The sequence below is a fragment of the Schistocerca serialis genome, chromosome 3 (assembly GCF_023864345.2).
Source record: "Schistocerca serialis cubense isolate TAMUIC-IGC-003099 chromosome 3, iqSchSeri2.2, whole genome shotgun sequence".
Taxonomy (NCBI): Eukaryota; Metazoa; Arthropoda; class Insecta; order Orthoptera; family Acrididae; genus Schistocerca; species Schistocerca serialis.
In genome coordinates this window covers 159,918,773-159,936,443 of record NC_064640.1, presented here as the reverse complement: position 1 = coordinate 159,936,443, position 17,671 = coordinate 159,918,773, and the positions used below count along the sequence as shown (strand labels likewise).

General features: G+C 44.9%; 1 protein-coding gene across 2 annotated transcripts in view; it reads right to left on the bottom strand.

The window, feature by feature from the left end:
• The window catches only part of LOC126469865 (uncharacterized), a 407,514-nt gene that overhangs the window by 53,106 nt on the left and 336,737 nt on the right, over window positions 1–17,671 (bottom strand). For both annotated transcript variants that reach the window (XM_050097174.1, XM_050097175.1), the window contains one exon: window positions 8,914–9,148. In XM_050097174.1, the coding sequence (XP_049953131.1) occupies window positions 8,914–9,148 (235 nt within the window). The remainder of the gene's footprint in view (window positions 1–8,913; window positions 9,149–17,671) is intronic.

The window sequence follows — 17,671 nt, the reverse complement described above, 5'->3', positions numbered from 1 at the left end:
TGTGCAGATGTCTGAAAATTTGTGGATGTGACTCAGGAAATTATTCAGAACAATTCATTCTTCGCATCTGGGCAACACAATTGTTTCTGCTTGAAGAACGGCTACTCTTTTTTTCTTTTTGACAGGGCCGTGGTTCGTCACGGACTGTACGTGGACAATAAAGGACAAATTATTACCTTTTGTAACGTCATGAGGGTGTTCGAAAACGTTTAAGGAACTGATGCATTTGTTGTTGTTCAAATGTGTGTGAAATCTTATGGGACTTAACTGCTAAGGTCATCAGTCCCTAAGCTTACACACTACTTAAGCTAAATTACCCTAAGGACAAACACACACACCCATGCCCGAGGGAGGACTCGAACCTCCGCCGGGACCAGCCGCACAGTCCGTGACTGCAGCGCCTTAGACCGCTCGGCTAATTCCATGCGGCGCATTTGTTGCCAACTGTGTTTTACTTGATCAGTGCTTATGAAATGGAAAATTCATTTGAGAGGCTCTTCTGGATTCCCATTTGTTGTACTGTGGTCAGCAGTTCGAAGAATGGTTTGATGTAGCTCTCCACCGTAGTCTATCCTGTGCAAGTCTCATCTCCGTATAATTACTCCAACTGACATCCATTTGAACCTGCTTATTGTTTTGGAGCATTAGCCTTCCTCTACAGTTTTTATCACCCGCATTTCCCTGCATTACCTAACTGGCTTTCACTGATGTCTCAAGACGTGGCCATATTTTTAGCCAGGTTATGACATAAAGATCTTTTCTCCCTAACTCGATTCAGTATCTCTTTATGGGTAACCTATTATCTAGTTTTCATCATTGTTATGTAACAGTACACTTCAAAAACTTCTATGTACTTCTTACCTGTGCTGCTTATCCTACGTATCCAAATTCCGTACAAAGCTACTTTCCTGACAAATGTGTTCAGACAAGAGTCTCTGAAACCTAAATTTATATTTGACGTGAACTTAAACGCTGTGGCCAAAAGCCACGGGTCGAGTTGTCCCATTTAAAGATGTGCCGAGTATGACCGTGAATGTTGTCCCCAGATGCGGTGTGTGGCTCGAGTTTACTACCCAACCACGATATTTTGGACTTGGCGACCCGCGGCCGCTATCCGAAACATGTGGTGACGTGACAGTAAACTAGCACGGTCGTGACTAACGAAAACGCATCGCATTGTCAATGCTTTCAGGTCAGTTGTGAAGTGGCTCGTGTGTCTTCGTGAAATATCGTCCGTAGTGCAGCACGGTGGTATCTCTAATCGTGAATATCACTGAGAGTGGAAAACATTCGAACTTGAACAATTTTTCCAGGAAGAAAAAAGGTAATGATACCTCTACGGAAGGCAATCTAGCGGGCAGTGAGAAGAAGTCAGGAAGAACAGTAGAATCCATTTTTAAAGGCTTTAAGAAAGCAGAAGAAATTTGTGAGAAAACCGTTGAAGTGGGGGAAGAAAACATTACGGATAATTTTGAAAGAGAGAGGAGTTATTTTCAAAAAACGTAAAAAAAGGAGAACTGTCCTAAAAGAACGCTCAGACATTTTTGCAAAGCTCACGGAATGCTTGACAGCAGCCAGAAATACTGAAAAAGGACCTAATACATCAGTGGTATTTAGGGATGAAACGTGGCTGCATACGCATTATACGACGGCAAAGTGGTGTCAGCATGAAGAAGTTTCGTGTGAAATGGCTGACAGCAGTGCAGGCCAGAAAGCTATTGTTGTCCAAGCTGAGGAGCAATGAATTCCGCAGAGGGAGCAAAGTTAATTTATGATTCGAAATCTAAATCCCATGATTATCACAATGATATAAATGGGGGTAATTATCGCAGATGGTTAGAAGAGAAACTGATTCCTAATATGCCAGCTGGTAGTACTGTTGTTCTTTCTAATGCACCATATCATGTTCAGACAAATACTGCTCCCACTATAGCAACTCGCAAAAGGACGCAACTGAATGACTCATTCAGAACAAAATCGGTTTTGAACCGAGCTTAACAAGGAATCTACTTTTAGAAATTGTGCATTACAATAAGCCAAAGCCTATTTTTAAAGCAAATGCCGTTTTGAAGTATAAGGCATATACTGTTCTCTGGCTCTCGTGATTTCACTGTGATTGAAACCTAGTAGAGCTAATGTGGTATACAATGAAACAAAAAGTGCAGAAAAACGTTTCTTCCATTAATTTACCTACTACAAAATAAAAAACGAAGATTCTTTGTCTGAGATTGCTCAATATTATTGGTTAAAAGCTTACGAACATGTAAAAGGAAATTAAATGAATATTGGCGCAGAGATGGGTTACTAGAAGAAGCTGTAGAGAATATAATAATCAATGTTGGTCTGAGTCAAGATGAATATGCAGCACTTGACGACGACAGTGATTTGGGAACGGATTCCAGTGGAACAGATACAGCAGATGAAGAACTTGGCGTCTCTCCCTTGTGCAATGGACCATTCACTTCATGACTCTAGCCACCGAGGTTAGCGTAGTTTTCATTGTGTTACTGAAATTGTACCGCCTTGCTTCCTTGCTTCGCTCCGGAACTCCGATTACGCATTGACTCATGATACCGAAGCGGCCCCGCTTCCAGGTGCAATAATATTTTGGTCGACTGATAGACAGGGTGACTGAGCAGTCCGTTACAGAGATATGTGTTGTCAACATGGCGGCACGTCGCGAGTTTATCGACATTGAACGTGCGATGATAACCGGTACAAAGCGCATGGGTTAATTCAGGTTTCCGGTTCGTTAGTGTTTAAAGTGGGTCTTCAGCACGGTAGCACCGCTCTGGTCGCAGGTTCGAATCCTGCCTCGGACATGGATGTGTGTGATGTCCTTAGGTTAGCTAGGTTTAAGTAGTTCTAAGTTCTAGGGGACTAATGACCTCAGATGTTAAGTGTTATATTGCTAGAGAAGGCCGAAATGCACGCTATAAGCTCACGCAGGATGGCGTGAGGTCTGAAACAGGATACGTAATGAATGCTATAAAGAAAAGTACGTAGCTGCTGGAATACTTAACTTTAATCCATCATTTGTATACATCGTTCTTGATGAGACATGCTTCATACGATAACTATCAATTGCTATGGCACCTTGCTAGGTCGTAGCCATTGACTTAGCTGAAGGCTATTCTAACTATCTTCTCTGCAAATAAACGAGGCTTCGTCAGTGTTGCATCGCTAGCTAAGTCGTCCGTACAACTGGGGCGAGTGCTAGTAAGTCTCTCGAGACCTGCCGTGTGGTGGCGCTCGGTCTGCTATCACTGACAGTGGCGACACGCGGGTCAGACATGTACTAATGGACCTCGGCCGATTTAAAGCTACCACCTAGCAAGTGTGGTGTCTGGCGGTGACACCACATTAAGTCCCATAGCGCTCAGAGACATTTTTAAGTACGGTAGCGGCAGTGTTTCCCACACTTGGAAATCGCCACACAGGACAATAACAACCTCCACAAAGTCTCACGGGTCTGCCGTGAGTCAGACAGCTGCTGACTGGTATGTGGTGTATGAGGAACACATTTCTGCCGCGACTGTACGGAGACAAAAGCACCCAAGACCGACATCAGGTCCAATCCCTTGCCATCCCTTGGTACTACTGATCTGTATTTTATATTCTCTGTACTTCTGTCATAATCTGTTATCCTGCTACCCAAATAGCAAAACTTGTGTCCTGCTTTTAGTGTCTCATTCTCTAAACCAATCCCCTCTGTGTTACATCTGTGTCTTTAGACAGTGAGATCGATAACTTGGTATATACGCTGCCGAAGACTCCACCTGCAGCCGATAAATACGACCCGCGAGGAATTGCAGCCGAACGCTGTGGCCGAGCGGTTCTAGGTGCTTCAGTCCGGAGCCGCGCTGCTGCTACGGTCGCAGGTTCGAATCCTGCCTCGGGCATGGATGGGTGTGATGTCCTTAGGTTAGTTAGGTTTAAGTAGTTCTAAGTCTAGGAGACTGATGACCTCAGAACCTCATATGTTAAGTCCTATAGTGCTTCGAGCCATTTGAACCATTTTGAGCAATTGCATGTCCCTGGCCCCTGACGTCAGGCAGGAAATAAAACCGGTCACTTTGCTGGTATGAACTCACTTCGTATTGTGCTGTGTTATTATATTTACCTCACTGATGCTGTGCATATGTGGCACACTCGTTATTGGATCTCACTCGGACAACTCTCTGGATTACAATTACACTGATGCTGACGGACTTACTTGACCACGGACTATCTGGATATTTCTCGTGACATGCCTTCAATTTTACCACAAAACGGTGTGGACAAGTTTTGTGAACTGCCAAGTGATAATTATGTATCCATACTTAATGTGTAATAAAGAGCGTTTGTTACACTTTAGCAGGTGCAATATTCTGCATCGTTTAATTCGACTACATTACAACTTCGTTTCAAGGCACTCTACCCATCCTTTCGAAGTTATCTTTCAAGTTTTTTGCCACCATGCATATCATACATAGATTTTTCGTGGTGAGATTTACAAACATAGTAACCGAACCTTCTTTTTTTGCTCCTGGGTCATTGCACAAGTTGTTACGATAGTTCTGTGGTTTTTAAATATCCCTGTAGAACTTATTTGCGAACTGTTGGTCATTCTAAACTTGTGGCAATTTAGAATTTTCTATCATTTTCATTGTAATTTACGTTGTAAAGGTATGTCCATATGATGCCTCTCTTTACACGAGCATGCATCTAAATTTTACCAACGCAATGAACACATGTGTGCTACGGTGTTCGCATGTTGCCCCAGTACTCTTAGCAGCCCATTGGAGACTCTTGTTTGCCTGCCAATATGGATACATTTTCTTCTTGAAAACTGAAACCAGTATACTGCGATATTCGTATACGGTTTGAACCAAACGAGTCGTAGAACTCCACCTTGTGGCGAACACTTTAAGCAACCTTTTCTTTTCGTCTTGATCTACAGCCTTGATTCATTTGGTTGATTTGGAACAAAGTGAGGAGAAAGGACCAGCATTCTTTAATTTTTGACACGGCTCGCAACAGCACTAAATTCAGTCCATGAGCGAAACAGTAAACGAACATTGCAGGAGGAAACATGTTTTTGGTCTAGACTGCAATCGGTACAAATTACCAGTCGTAACTTCAGCTTCATCGTTACACTGAGTGATTAGTTTTTCATTGGACCCATAGTCGTGTATCACTTGTAGCACATATGACATAGTAACTCGATTGTTCTGTCATCAGAGCTGTTCATAAATTTTTAAAATCTTTCATGGACTTGACCATCGACTGTGACGTAGCGAAATACTGAGGATACCTGCAAAAAATTATTCACATTAGTTGTGTCATCCAAGAGTACTGAGGAAAGACTGCATTCACCAATATCCTTTCTTATTTTGTTCATGATAGCATTTGAAACAAGAAGTGAAGTCATTCTCTATCAGATTTGATACTCCTGTAAAAATAGAAGAATATTTTAACTGATGTTTCTGCTTTTCGTCTAATTCACTGAAGACATGTAACAATTCATCAGTTAAGCGTTTCATTATATCCCTATTCTTCCGTATGAGATTATCACGTTCTAAATTATGAACTCTCTCCTGCCCAGCCAAAATGCAATTAATTCGTGTCCTCCCGAATGCTTTTTCATTGATTATGGAGAGGGAATACTTCTAAGAGCAGTTTTGCTTTTTAATGGCCTTATGAACGTTAGCCATGTCACAATAGTCGACACTATTCCGATGGATTTGTCATTTATCAACAAATATCATGATCCAACAACATAGCTTTTGCGTATTAGGATATCCTGTCAGGCACTCATTGCTGTTGTAAAGTTGCGTATCGAAATGCCATATGCAAGATTCAACCTTTTGTTATATAATTGTGATGTAGGTCTACCCTACTGTGTCGTGTTTCACTTTTCTTGGAAAAAGTGGGTGGCAAAGTTGTGCAGCAGAATTCCACAGACTGCACAATCACAACGCTGCTTTGTTTTGCACGCTTTCTCTGCTCAGCACTATGATACGCATCGACCTATGATAGCTGCCTTCCCGCCAATTGCAGTACATCCATGCGATGTTAATCTCAAACTGTTAAAGCAATCTATGAGTTTGGGGTGACGTAAAACTATGTAGGCCCTACCACATGCGTAATTAGTCACTTGCCTCAACCACGAGCGAGCTTTCCGTGGCACCGCAAAGGAAAATACAAATGTTAGATCTCGTAACTCACCGTAAGGCCTGCAATCACCCAAGTGCGGGCCCCGGTGGCCGCGGGTAGCGGGTTAGCCACGCATCCCGGAGCTTCAGCGGTCGCCGGTACAGACCGTTCAGAAAACATCAGTCCTCACTTGATTTGTATCGTGCAGTGAGCGCGAAGTTCCAACGGTTGCTCAGAGTCATGAGAAATGAACAGTCCTAAAGCAAATATATGGCATAAAATTGCATTTATCGGCCAAAATAAGAAATGATTTTAAGGTTTAATGTTTCCATTGGTTTCCAGTTTTTGCTGGTTAAGCAATGTTTTCCTCGCATCCACTGAATACGCGCCACTGGCTGCCAATTTCCACAGGCCACGTGTGGCGAGGAATGAAAAGCATCCCACGAATAACGATGAGTATTAGCGTTTTATGGCATCTCTGTCGCCTGACATCTCACCATCAAACACCACGAATATAGGCTTATTGGAAAAAAAGTGTGGTTCACCTGGAAAGGAGACCGCAAGTACGACACTAGTACGACCCATTCTTGAGTAATGCTCGACTGTTTGGGATCAGCACCAGGTCGGATTGAAGGAAGACATCGACGCAATTCAGAGACGCGCTGCTAGATTTGTTATCGACAGGTTAGAACAACGCATAAGTGCCACGAAGATGCTTCGAGCCGGCCGCTGTGACCGAGAGCGGTTCTAGGCGCTTCAGTCCGGAACCGCGCTGCTGCTGCGGTGGCAGGTTCGAATCCTGCCTCGGGCATGGATGTGTGTGATGTCCTTAGGTTTAAGTAGTTCTAAGTCTAGGGGACTGATGACCTCAGATGTTAAGTCCCAAAGTGCTTACAGCCGTTTTTGATGCTTCGGGAAATCAAATGGGAGATATTTACCTTGGAATATGACATTTCTCAGGATGACACATAATATAGCTGCACACTTTCAGTGGGCCGAACGACACAGAAATTCGACAGCAGCTGATCGGAGGCGTGTAGTGTGGTCCAACGAGTCGAAATTGATGTCTGTTCAAATGATGCAAGTAATAGACTGCAACGACAACCCAACGACGTGTTAACCCACAGGGTGTGGAGTGTGTAGTTCAGGCGGTTTTGCGGTGATTCGGGGATGTTTCTCGTACGAATTTGTGCCCACTCGTTCAGGTTACCGTGAAAATGAAAGAGGAAGTTTACTTCAACATTCTCTCTGCCTAGGTGTTGTCCTTCCGTCCACACATGTATGATGAGTATGCTGTGGACACTACGTCTACGAAGATGACAAAACGAATGTAGAAAGGGCCGCGTACTTACACGGTCCAGTCACATTAATGTGACCACCTCCTATGTTTTACGTCAACGCGCGATAACCACTCACAAACGGCACGTGGTAGCACTAGCAGTGGAGAACATAATAAGCGTGTAGGGGGACACGAAAATGGTGCAGTCGTCGTAATGCAGAAATGGAGCGATTACCGAACGTCGAAAAGGGCCCGATCATTGGCTTTTGGAATAAAGGTGTAAGCATTTCCGAAGTGGCTAAGTTTGTAAATAGTTCTGCCGTGGTTAAAGTATACAGTGTAATGCGGAATGGCACTACACAAAACCGTCGCCGAAGCAAGTGTAGTAAACCACGGGCCATAGATGACAGAGGTGACCGACAGCTGCGGAGATGTGTACGTGCGAGTAGACGTGCAACTGTTGAGGAACTGAGTGCCCACATGAACCAAGGGTCTCCTCAACGACAGTTAAGCGAACGTTGCTGCGTATGTGCTTCTAAAGCAAGTACCTGGTTCATGCACACATAGTGACTGCTGTTCATTGGCAGCGAAGACTGGAATTTGCACGCCAATACCGTAGATCGACGTTCATCAAGTGGCGACAGGTGGCCTTCTCAGACGAATCGCGTTTCTTGCTCTGCTGGACAGATGGCCATTGGCAGGTACGGCGTGAAATGTCCGAAAGCAAACAGCCTGCAACAATCGCTGAAAGGTTCCAGCCGAAGCAGGAAGCCTTATGATCTGGGGAATGTTTTCGTGGCATTTCCTGGGCGATCTCGTCATTCTGAAAGCCAAAATGGATCAACACAAGTATGCATATATCCTTGGGGAGTATGCCAACCACTATATGCAGTTTATTTTTCCTCGGCAAGATGACACCTACCAGCAGGACAATGCAAAGTGCTACACAGCTCTCAGTGTACTTGCGTGGTTCAAAGAGTACCAGGATGAGTTTACCGTAGTCCCTTAGCCATCAAACTCACCGGATTTAAACTCAGTCGAGTATCTGTGGGGCCACCTCGATTGGGCTGTTCGTGCCATTAATCCTCAACCGAGAACCATAGCGCAGTTGGCCAAAGCACTGGAGTCGGCATGGCTCCTTAATGTAATTGGACAGTGTACGTTCCTGTTTTGACAAACACTCAGGCATCGTATCACACCTCAACTGATCCACTGAATCCAAATCCCACAGAAAAAGTCTGGGACAGTTGAGGATGATGGGTCAAACGTAGAAATCAGCAATTTGGTACCTCTATAAGGGATCTCATCACCAGTGCGTGGTTTGAGATGGATGCGTCATATGTGAAGAAATTTGTAAAATCCCTTCCTCGTGGAATGGAGGCGATTGTCAAGTCTAGGCGTGGTGTGATGTATGCTGAGGATGACTCACTTTTTGTTCGCTATGCTTAAATACTCGTAGTACCAGTGTATAAGGTGGCACTGAATGCGAAGCTCACCATTCTTCTCCATGTTGGAGAGCAGCATGCCCTCGCTGGCGGTCTTGGCGCTGCCCACCTCGCACAGCAGGTCCGAGGCGGCCGTCTTCTGCTGCGCCAGCGGCCGCGCCAGCGGAGACTCCAGCACCGGCTCGATGGGCTCCATGGCCGTCATGAGGTGTAGCAGCACGCACAGCTTGGGGTCGTCCACCTCCAGCACGCTCAGGAAGCTGGGCGACTTCTCCGTCAGCGGCATCTGCAACCGACACTCTTCCTTAATTACGTGATCTACTCGACGTATGTACGATTTATATCCAAAGATGTGGAATTATTTATTTGCACATATGGCTGCATGCCGGCCATTTACACATTACTTCTCAGGTATTGTTGAAAGGAAAGTGCGAGTATTAGTTGAGGACAAATTGGATGAAAATCAGTGTGGGTTTAGGCCTCTTAGAGGTTGTCAGGACCAGATCTTTAGCTTACGGCAAATAATGGAGAAGTGTTACGAGTGGAACAGGGAATTGTATCTATGCTTTATAGATCTAGAAAAGGCATATGACTGGGTTCCTAGGAGGAAGTTATTGTCTGTTCAAAAATGGTTCAAATGGCTCTGAGCACTGTGGGACTTAACTTCTGAGGTCATCAGTCCCCTAGAACTTAGAACCACTTAAACCCAACTAACCTAAGGACAGCACACACATCCATGCCCGAACCAGGATTCAAACCTGCGACCGTAGCGGTCGCGCGGTTCCAGACTGTAGCGCCTAGAACCGCTCTGCCACACTGTCTGTTCTACGAGATTATGGAATAGGAGGCAAACTTTTGCAAGCAATTAAAGGTCTTTACATAGATAGTCAGGCAGCAGTTAGAGTTGACGGTAAATTGAGTTCATGGTTCAGAGTTGTTTCAGGGGTAAGACAAGGCTTCAACCTGTCTCCACTGTTGTAGATATTATTTATGGATCATATGTTGAAAACAATAGACTGGCTGGGTGAGCTTAGGATATGTGAACACAAAATAAGCAGTCTCGCATATGCGGATGACTTCTGGAAGCGAGGTGTAGCAAAGCTAATGCAGTGAGCGCTCAGCTACGATCTACTTTCTTCTGCAAGAAGGAAGTCAGTACCAAGACTAAGTTGTCTGTGCACCGTTCAATATTTCGACCAACTTTGTTGTATGGGAGCGAAAGCTGGGTGGATTCAGGTTACCTTATCAATAAGGTTTAGGTTACGGATATGAAAGTAGCTAGGATGATCGCAGTTACTAGTAGATGGGAACAATGGCAAGAGGGTGTCCACAATGAGGAAATCAAAGAAAAACTGGGAATGAACTCTATAGATGTAGCAGTCAGGGCGAACAGGCTTAGAGGGTGGGGTCATGTTACACGCATGGGAGAAGCAAGGTTACCCAAGAGACTCATGGGTTCAGCAGTAGAGGGTAGGAGGAGTCGGGGCAGACCAAGGAGAAGGTACCTGGATTCGGTTAAGAATGATTTTGAAGTAATAGGTTTAACATCAGAAGAGGCACCAATGTTAGCACTGAATAGGGGATCATGGAGGAATTTTATAAGGGGGCTATGCTCCAGACTGAACGCTGAAAGGCATAATCAGTCTTAAATGATAATGATGATGATGATGAATGGCACAGTCGCTTGAAATGAATGAGAATTAACATATTGGTGGTAGTGTTTAATGGTTATCTGTCTACAGAACAGACTGAATTTTTCAGAGAAAATGATTTCTGAGTAGACATAAAATTTTCTCTCGCTCAGCGCTAAGTTCCAAGCGACTGGAAAAAAAGTGCAGGTGACTCCTGTGCATACAAAGGGTAAAAGGACGGACTCGCAAAATTCAAGACCGATATCCTTAATATCGGATTTGCTGCAGAATTCTGGAACATATTCTGCAGATTTCCTGCAGATCGAAAAGCTTATGTTCACGAATCATAATGGTTTTAGAAAGCATCACCGGTGTGAAACCAGCTTGCCCCTTATTCACTTGATATACTGCGAGCTATGGAGGCACATTTCCGGAAAGCATCATCAGTATGCCACGGTGCTCCAAATTGGAAATTTGTGGTAAGGACCATGGGACCAAACTGCTGAAGTCATCGGTCTCTAGGCTGACGCACTACTTAACCTAACTACGCTAAGGCAACACACACACCCATGCCCGAGGGAGGACTCGAACCTCCGACTGGGGGACCTACGCACACCGTGGCAAGGCGCCTCAGAGCGCACAGCTACCCCGCGCGGCGGTGCTCCATTGCGGGCTGTAAAAACAGGTACGAGCATACGGAATACGTTCTCAGATATGTGAGTCGCCCGAAGATTTCAAGTTATAGAACCCAGTAGGTTGTCCTCGACGACGAGTGTTCATCAGAGACACGGGTATCGTCAAGAGTGCCCCAGGGACGTGTGACAGGGCCGCTATTATTCTCCAAATATACGTATGTAAATATACAGGGTGGTCCATTGATCGTGACCGGATCAAATATCTCACGAAATAAGCGTCAAACGAAAAAAATATAAAGAACGAAACTTGTCTAGCTTCAAAGGGAAACTAGATGGCGCTATGGCTGGCCCGCTATATGGCGCTGCCATCGGTCAACGGGAGGACGACAGTTCAATCCCGCGTCCGGCCATCCTGATTTAGGTTTTCCGTGATTTCCCTAAATCACTCCAGGCAAATGCCGGGATGGTTCCTCTGAAAGGGCACGGCCGACTTCCTTCCCCATCCTTCCCTAATCAGATGAGACCGATGACCACGCTGTCTGGTCTCCTTCCCCAACCAACCAACCAACCAACCATAGGTCAAACGGATATCACCTGTGTTTTTTAAAATAGGAACCTCCATTTTTAATTACATATTAGTGTAGTACGTAAAGAAATATGAATGTTTTGGTTGGACCACTTTTTTCGCTTCATGATACATGGCGCTGTAATAGTCACAAACATATGGCTCACAATTTTAGACGAACAGATGGTAACACGTAGGTTTTTTAAATTAAAATACGGAACGTAGGTTCATCTAGCGGGCTAACCATAGCGCCATCTGGTTTCCCCCTTCAAGCTAGACGAGTTTCGATCTTTGTAGTTTTTTCGTTTGATGCTTATTTCGTGAGATATTTGTCCCGGTCACTATCAATGGACCCTCCTGTATATGATTTGGTGGACAGGGTGAGCAGAAATCTACGGTTGTCTGCTGATGATGCCGTGGTATATTGGAGGGTGTCGAAGATGAGTGACTGTAAGACAATACAAGATGACTTAGACAAAATTTCTAGCTGGTGTGATGAATGTAAATGTAGAAAAAGGTAAGTTAATGCGGATGAGTAGGAAAAACAAACCTGTAATGTTCGTATGCAGCATTAGCAGTGTCCTACTTGACGCAGTAACTTCGCTTACATATCTGGTAGTAATGCCGCAAAGCGATATGAAGTGCAACGAGCATGTGAGGACTGTGGCAGAGAAGGCAAATGGTCGAGTTGGGTTTATTGGGATTGGGAGAATTTTAGTAAAGTATGGTTCATCCGTAAAGGAGATTGCATATAGGACGCCAGTGCGACCTATTCTTGAGTGCTGCTCAAGTGTTTGGGATCCGCATCAGGGCGGATTAAAGGAAGAAATCGAACCAATTCAGAGGCAGGCTGCTAGATTTGTTACTGGTAGCTTCGAACAGGACGTAAGTGTTACGGAGATGCTTCGGAAACTCAAATGGGAATCCCTGGAGGGAAGGCGACGTTCTTTTCGAGGAACTCGCGTTATTGAGCAAATGATCAAAGATTTCTACTGAACTCCTTCACCAGCCACTGATAGTGCTAGTTATCGGTAACTGAAGTAACTTTTCCGTCTTTTTGTAGCTGCGTTGTAGCTAGAGATCCAACTGAAACCATGTGCTGTGTACACTGCAAGAATGGCATACCGTGAGCGAACTACACGTGGCTGCACATGTTTACATTTACATTTACATTTATACTCCGCAAGCCACCCAACGGTGTGTGGCGGAGGGCACTTTACGTGCCACTGTCATTACCTCCCTTTCCTGTTCCAGTCGCGTATGGTTCGCGGGAAGAACGACTGTCTGAAAGCCTCCGTGCGCGCTCTAATCTCTCTAATTTTACATTCGTGATCTCCTCGGGAGGTATAAGTAGGGGGAAGCAATATATTCGATACCTCATCCAGAAACGCACCCTCTCGAAACCTGGCGAGCAATCTACACCGCGATGCAGAGCGCCTCTCTTGCAGAGTCTGCCACTTGAGTTTATTAAACATCTCCGTAACGCTATCACGGTTACCAAACAACCCTGTGACGAAACGCGCCGCTCTTCTTTGGATCTTCTCTACCTCCTCCGTCAAACCGATATGGTACGGATCCCACACTGAAGAGCAATACTCAAGTATAGGTCGAACGAGTGTTTTGTAAGCCACCTCCTTTGTTGATGGACTACATTTTCTAAGCACTCTCCCAATGAATCTCAACCTGGTACCCGCCTTACCAACAATTAATTTTATATGATCATTCCACTTCAAATCGTTCCGCACGCATACTCCCAGATATTTTACGGAAGTAACTGCTACCACTGTTTGTTCCGCTATCATATAATCATACAATAAAGGATCCTTCTTTCTATGTATTCGCAATACATTACATTTGTCTATGTTAAGGGACAGTTGCCACTCCCTGCACCAAGTGCCTATCCGCTGCAGATCTTCCTGCATTTCGCTACAATTTTCTAATGCTGCAACTTCTCTGTATACTACAGCATCATCCGCGAAAAGCCGCATGGAACTTCCGACACTATCTACTAGGTCATTTATATATATTGTGAAAAGCAATGGTCCCATAACACTCCCCTGTGGCACGCCAGAGGTTACTTTAACGTCTGTAGACGTCTCTCCATTGATAACAACATGCTGTGTTCTGTTTGTTAAAAACTCTTCAATCGAGCCACACAGCTGGTCTGATATTCCGTAGGCTCTTACTTTGTTTATCAGGCGACAGTGCGGAACTGTATCGAACGCCTTCCGGAAGTCAAGAAAAATAGCATCTACCTGGGAGCCTGTATCTAATATGTTCTGGGTCTCATGAACAAATAAAGCGAGTTGGGTCTCACACGATCGCTGTTTCCAGAATCCATGTTGATTCCTACATAGTAGATTCTGGGTTTCCAAAAACGACATGATACTCGAGCAAAAAACATGTTCTAAAATTCTACAACAGATCGACGTCAGAGATATAGGTCTATAGTTTTGCGCATCTGCTCGACGACCCTTCTTGAAGACTGGGACTACCTGTGCTCTTTTCCAATCATTTGGAACCCTCCGTTCCTCTAGAGACTTGCGGTACACGGCTGTTAGAAGGGGGGCAAGTTCTTTCGCGTACTCTGTGTAGAATCGAATTGGTATCCCGTCAGGTCCAGCGGACTTTCCTCTATTGAGTGATTCCAGATGAGTCAGTTTATCAGGAGTTTACAGGGAATCCGTCAATAAATAGAAATCCTACAATAAAAACAAATGAAAAACAGCTGAAGGGACAAGAGGCGACAAGATCCACTGATGAACCAAACCGTTTAGACCACCTTTTTTTTTTTTTTATAGAATGTTCATCCACGTTTGGAACGCAATGCAGCAGCGATTCTGCTTGACGTAAATTGGGCCAGTCCTTGGTAGGTTTCCAGAGATACAACGCACTAAATGTCGACGCACAGGTCACGAAATTCCCTGAAATTTCGGGCCGATGCTTTGAGAGCGCGGACCCCGCACTCAATAGGTCCCAAATGTATCTGATCAATATAATTTGGCAGACAATACATCAACTTAAGTTCAATATCATTCTCCTTAAACCACTGCAGCATGGTTCTGGCCTTGTCTCGTGTTATTCTGCTGGAAGATGCCATCACCGTCGGGGAGGGCATAAAGCATAAAGGGATGCAGCTGGTTTACAATAATAATCACGTAGTCTACAGCTGTCATGGCGCCTTCGACTACTACCTCAGATCTCTTGGAAGCCCAAGTAAATGCCACAACATTTTTCCATTGATCTTCAGTCAGATCTCGATTATATCGTGCCAACTGCAATCATAATTGAAGATGTCGTTGAGTCAACAAGTGAACAAGTTGGAGACGTCTGCTGCGAAGTCCTATGTTCAACAATGTGCGTTGAACGTTCACCAGCGACTACTCTATCGCCACATCTGGCACAGATCACCTCCTGTCCTAATTTAGAGAGCAGGCAAGCCTTCAGCCTCCCCAATCTTTCCACGACAGTTCCACACCAACAGTCGACCAGCTTCGCTGTTTTCCAGATGCTAGTTCCCAGGCGTAGGTCATAACAACCTGCCCTTTGCCAGAGTCGTTTATATCAGTGGATTTCTCCATTTACGGCCTGTATCGTGACTAGAGCGATTCGCTATTCGCCTCTGTGCCACTTACATGCTCTTTCTTTCCTTCCTGTGCTACTTGCTCTCACGCCACCGGGTGACATTCAGTCTCACGATGAACAATGGTCATAATATTACCAGAAACAGCACTTCAGTCGCCTTACGGGCGTCGAAATAAATCAGTGGTGACGGTCGAAAAATTATGCCAGACTGGGACTCGAACCTGGCTGCTTCATTTCTCTGGAATGGTTACCTTAACCACCTCAGTCAACCGGACACGCTTCACGGGTGACCCAAATTCTCAATCTTTCACGCGCTATTAGCGTTACCTTCTGTTAGCCCCACTGTTCGTAGCATTCACGAAGTCCCACAGGGGTTAGGAAGATATGATGCATCTTTCCTCGCTCATATATATATTGAAATGCTATGTCTGTTCCGTCAGTGTCAGGCAGAGCAGTGGTAACATAAAGTCAATGGAAACTAGCTTTCCTCTCCTAATGCCACTGATGCGCTCCTCAGAACGATCTTTTCGTGACAGCTTTGCTGGCCCCAGTATCCCGCTAACTATTATAAGGCCAGGTTTTGTTGCAACTTAATTTACTTCTAAATTACTATCAATGCCAAGCTGCAAAGAAAAGTGTTTCATAATAGCTAGCATTGTAAATAGTATATGATAAAATGATTCGTTTCAGAAGAGCTAGAGATATTAACTACACAAGAACAGTTTTACAAAGGAAAATAAGATGATAATTGCATCAATGTCATATATTTCCAAACTAGTATAACTTCAAGTCAGTCTATCAGCACAATTAAAGGATGAAGTATGAATGTTCAATGAGGCTCTACAAAGTAGAGAAAAATGCCACACTTGGGGGTCGGCAGTGATTCCTCATCCCAATAGAAGACAAAACTGCATCTAGCAAAAGCTAGTCCCACCAGTAGCTTAATAGAAATGCTGTTTCAAAAACGAGGCTCTGGCAACGTTTTAACTACGTGCAGCGTGACCAAGAACGGGTAGCATGAACTCCACACTGTCCTGGAGCTTTCCCATTAGCTGGTCTGCATTAGGCAGTGGCGCAGCTCAGACGTGTTGTCACGGCAGCAGGTGCGCTTCGAGGTGGAAGCGTTTGTATGGCTGACACTTGCGCTTGTTTTCGTCTGAATAGATCACTGTGGCACATAATTTCAGAGAGACTATGATCCAATTTGTGTTTCACAACCATTATGCCAGACCCAAGGCTTTTGAAATATAGTGTTTTTTGAGGGAAGAAGTGCACTTTCCTGCTGCAGACCTAGCTGGAATACATCTATCCATTGTACGCAGCACAATGTCTGTCAAGATGACTGATGAAGCTGCTTGTGAAAGAACTATCGTCGCTGCTCGAAGGGGATTTAAATTTCGGCACTCTGATGTAACAGTAACTCCTCCAGGCTAGGGAGTGAGGGTCATTCGGATCTTTGAACTGCCGTTTGACATACCAGAATCGATGGTTATTGAATCGCTGCGACCATACGGGATGGTACTCAGTCATGCGTCTGAACGCTGGGCGAGATTTAGCACCTATCCCATGCTAAACGGCGTCCGACAGGTGCGTATCGTACTTAACAAACATATCCCTTCATTCACTACTGGCCATTAAAATTGCTACACCAAGAAGAAATGCAGATGATAAACCGGTATTCATTGGACAAATGTATTATACTAGAACTGACATGTGATTACATTTTCACGCAATTTGGGTGCATAGATCCTGAGAAATCAGTACCCAGAACAACCACCTCTGGCCGTAATAACGGGTTTCATACGCCTGGGCATTGAGTCAAACAGAGCTTGGATGGCGTGTACAGGTACAGCTGCCCATGCAGCTTCCACATGATACCACAGTTCATCAAGAGTAGTGACTTCAGTATTATGATGAGCCAGTTGCTCGCCCACCATTGACCAGACGTTTTAAATTGGTGAGAAATCTGGAGAATGTGCTGGCCAGGGCAGCAGTCGAATATTTTCTGTATCCAGAAAGGCCCGAACAGGACCTGCAACATGCGGTCGTGCATTATCCTACTAAAATGTAGGGTTTCGCAGCGATCGAATGAAGGGTAGAGCCACGGGTCGTAACACATCTGAAATGTAACGTCCACTGTTCAAACTGCCGTCAGTGCGAACAAGGGGTGACCGAGACGTGTAACCAATGGCACCCCTTACTATCACGCCGGATGATATGCCAGTATGGCGATGACGAATACACGCTTCTAATGTGCGTTCACCGCGATGTCGCCAAACACGGATGCGACCATCATGATGCTATAAACAGAACCTGGATTCAGGTGGACCCAGGTTCGTCGTTGAGTACACCATCGTAGGCGCTCCTGACTGTGATGCAGCGTCAAGGGTAAA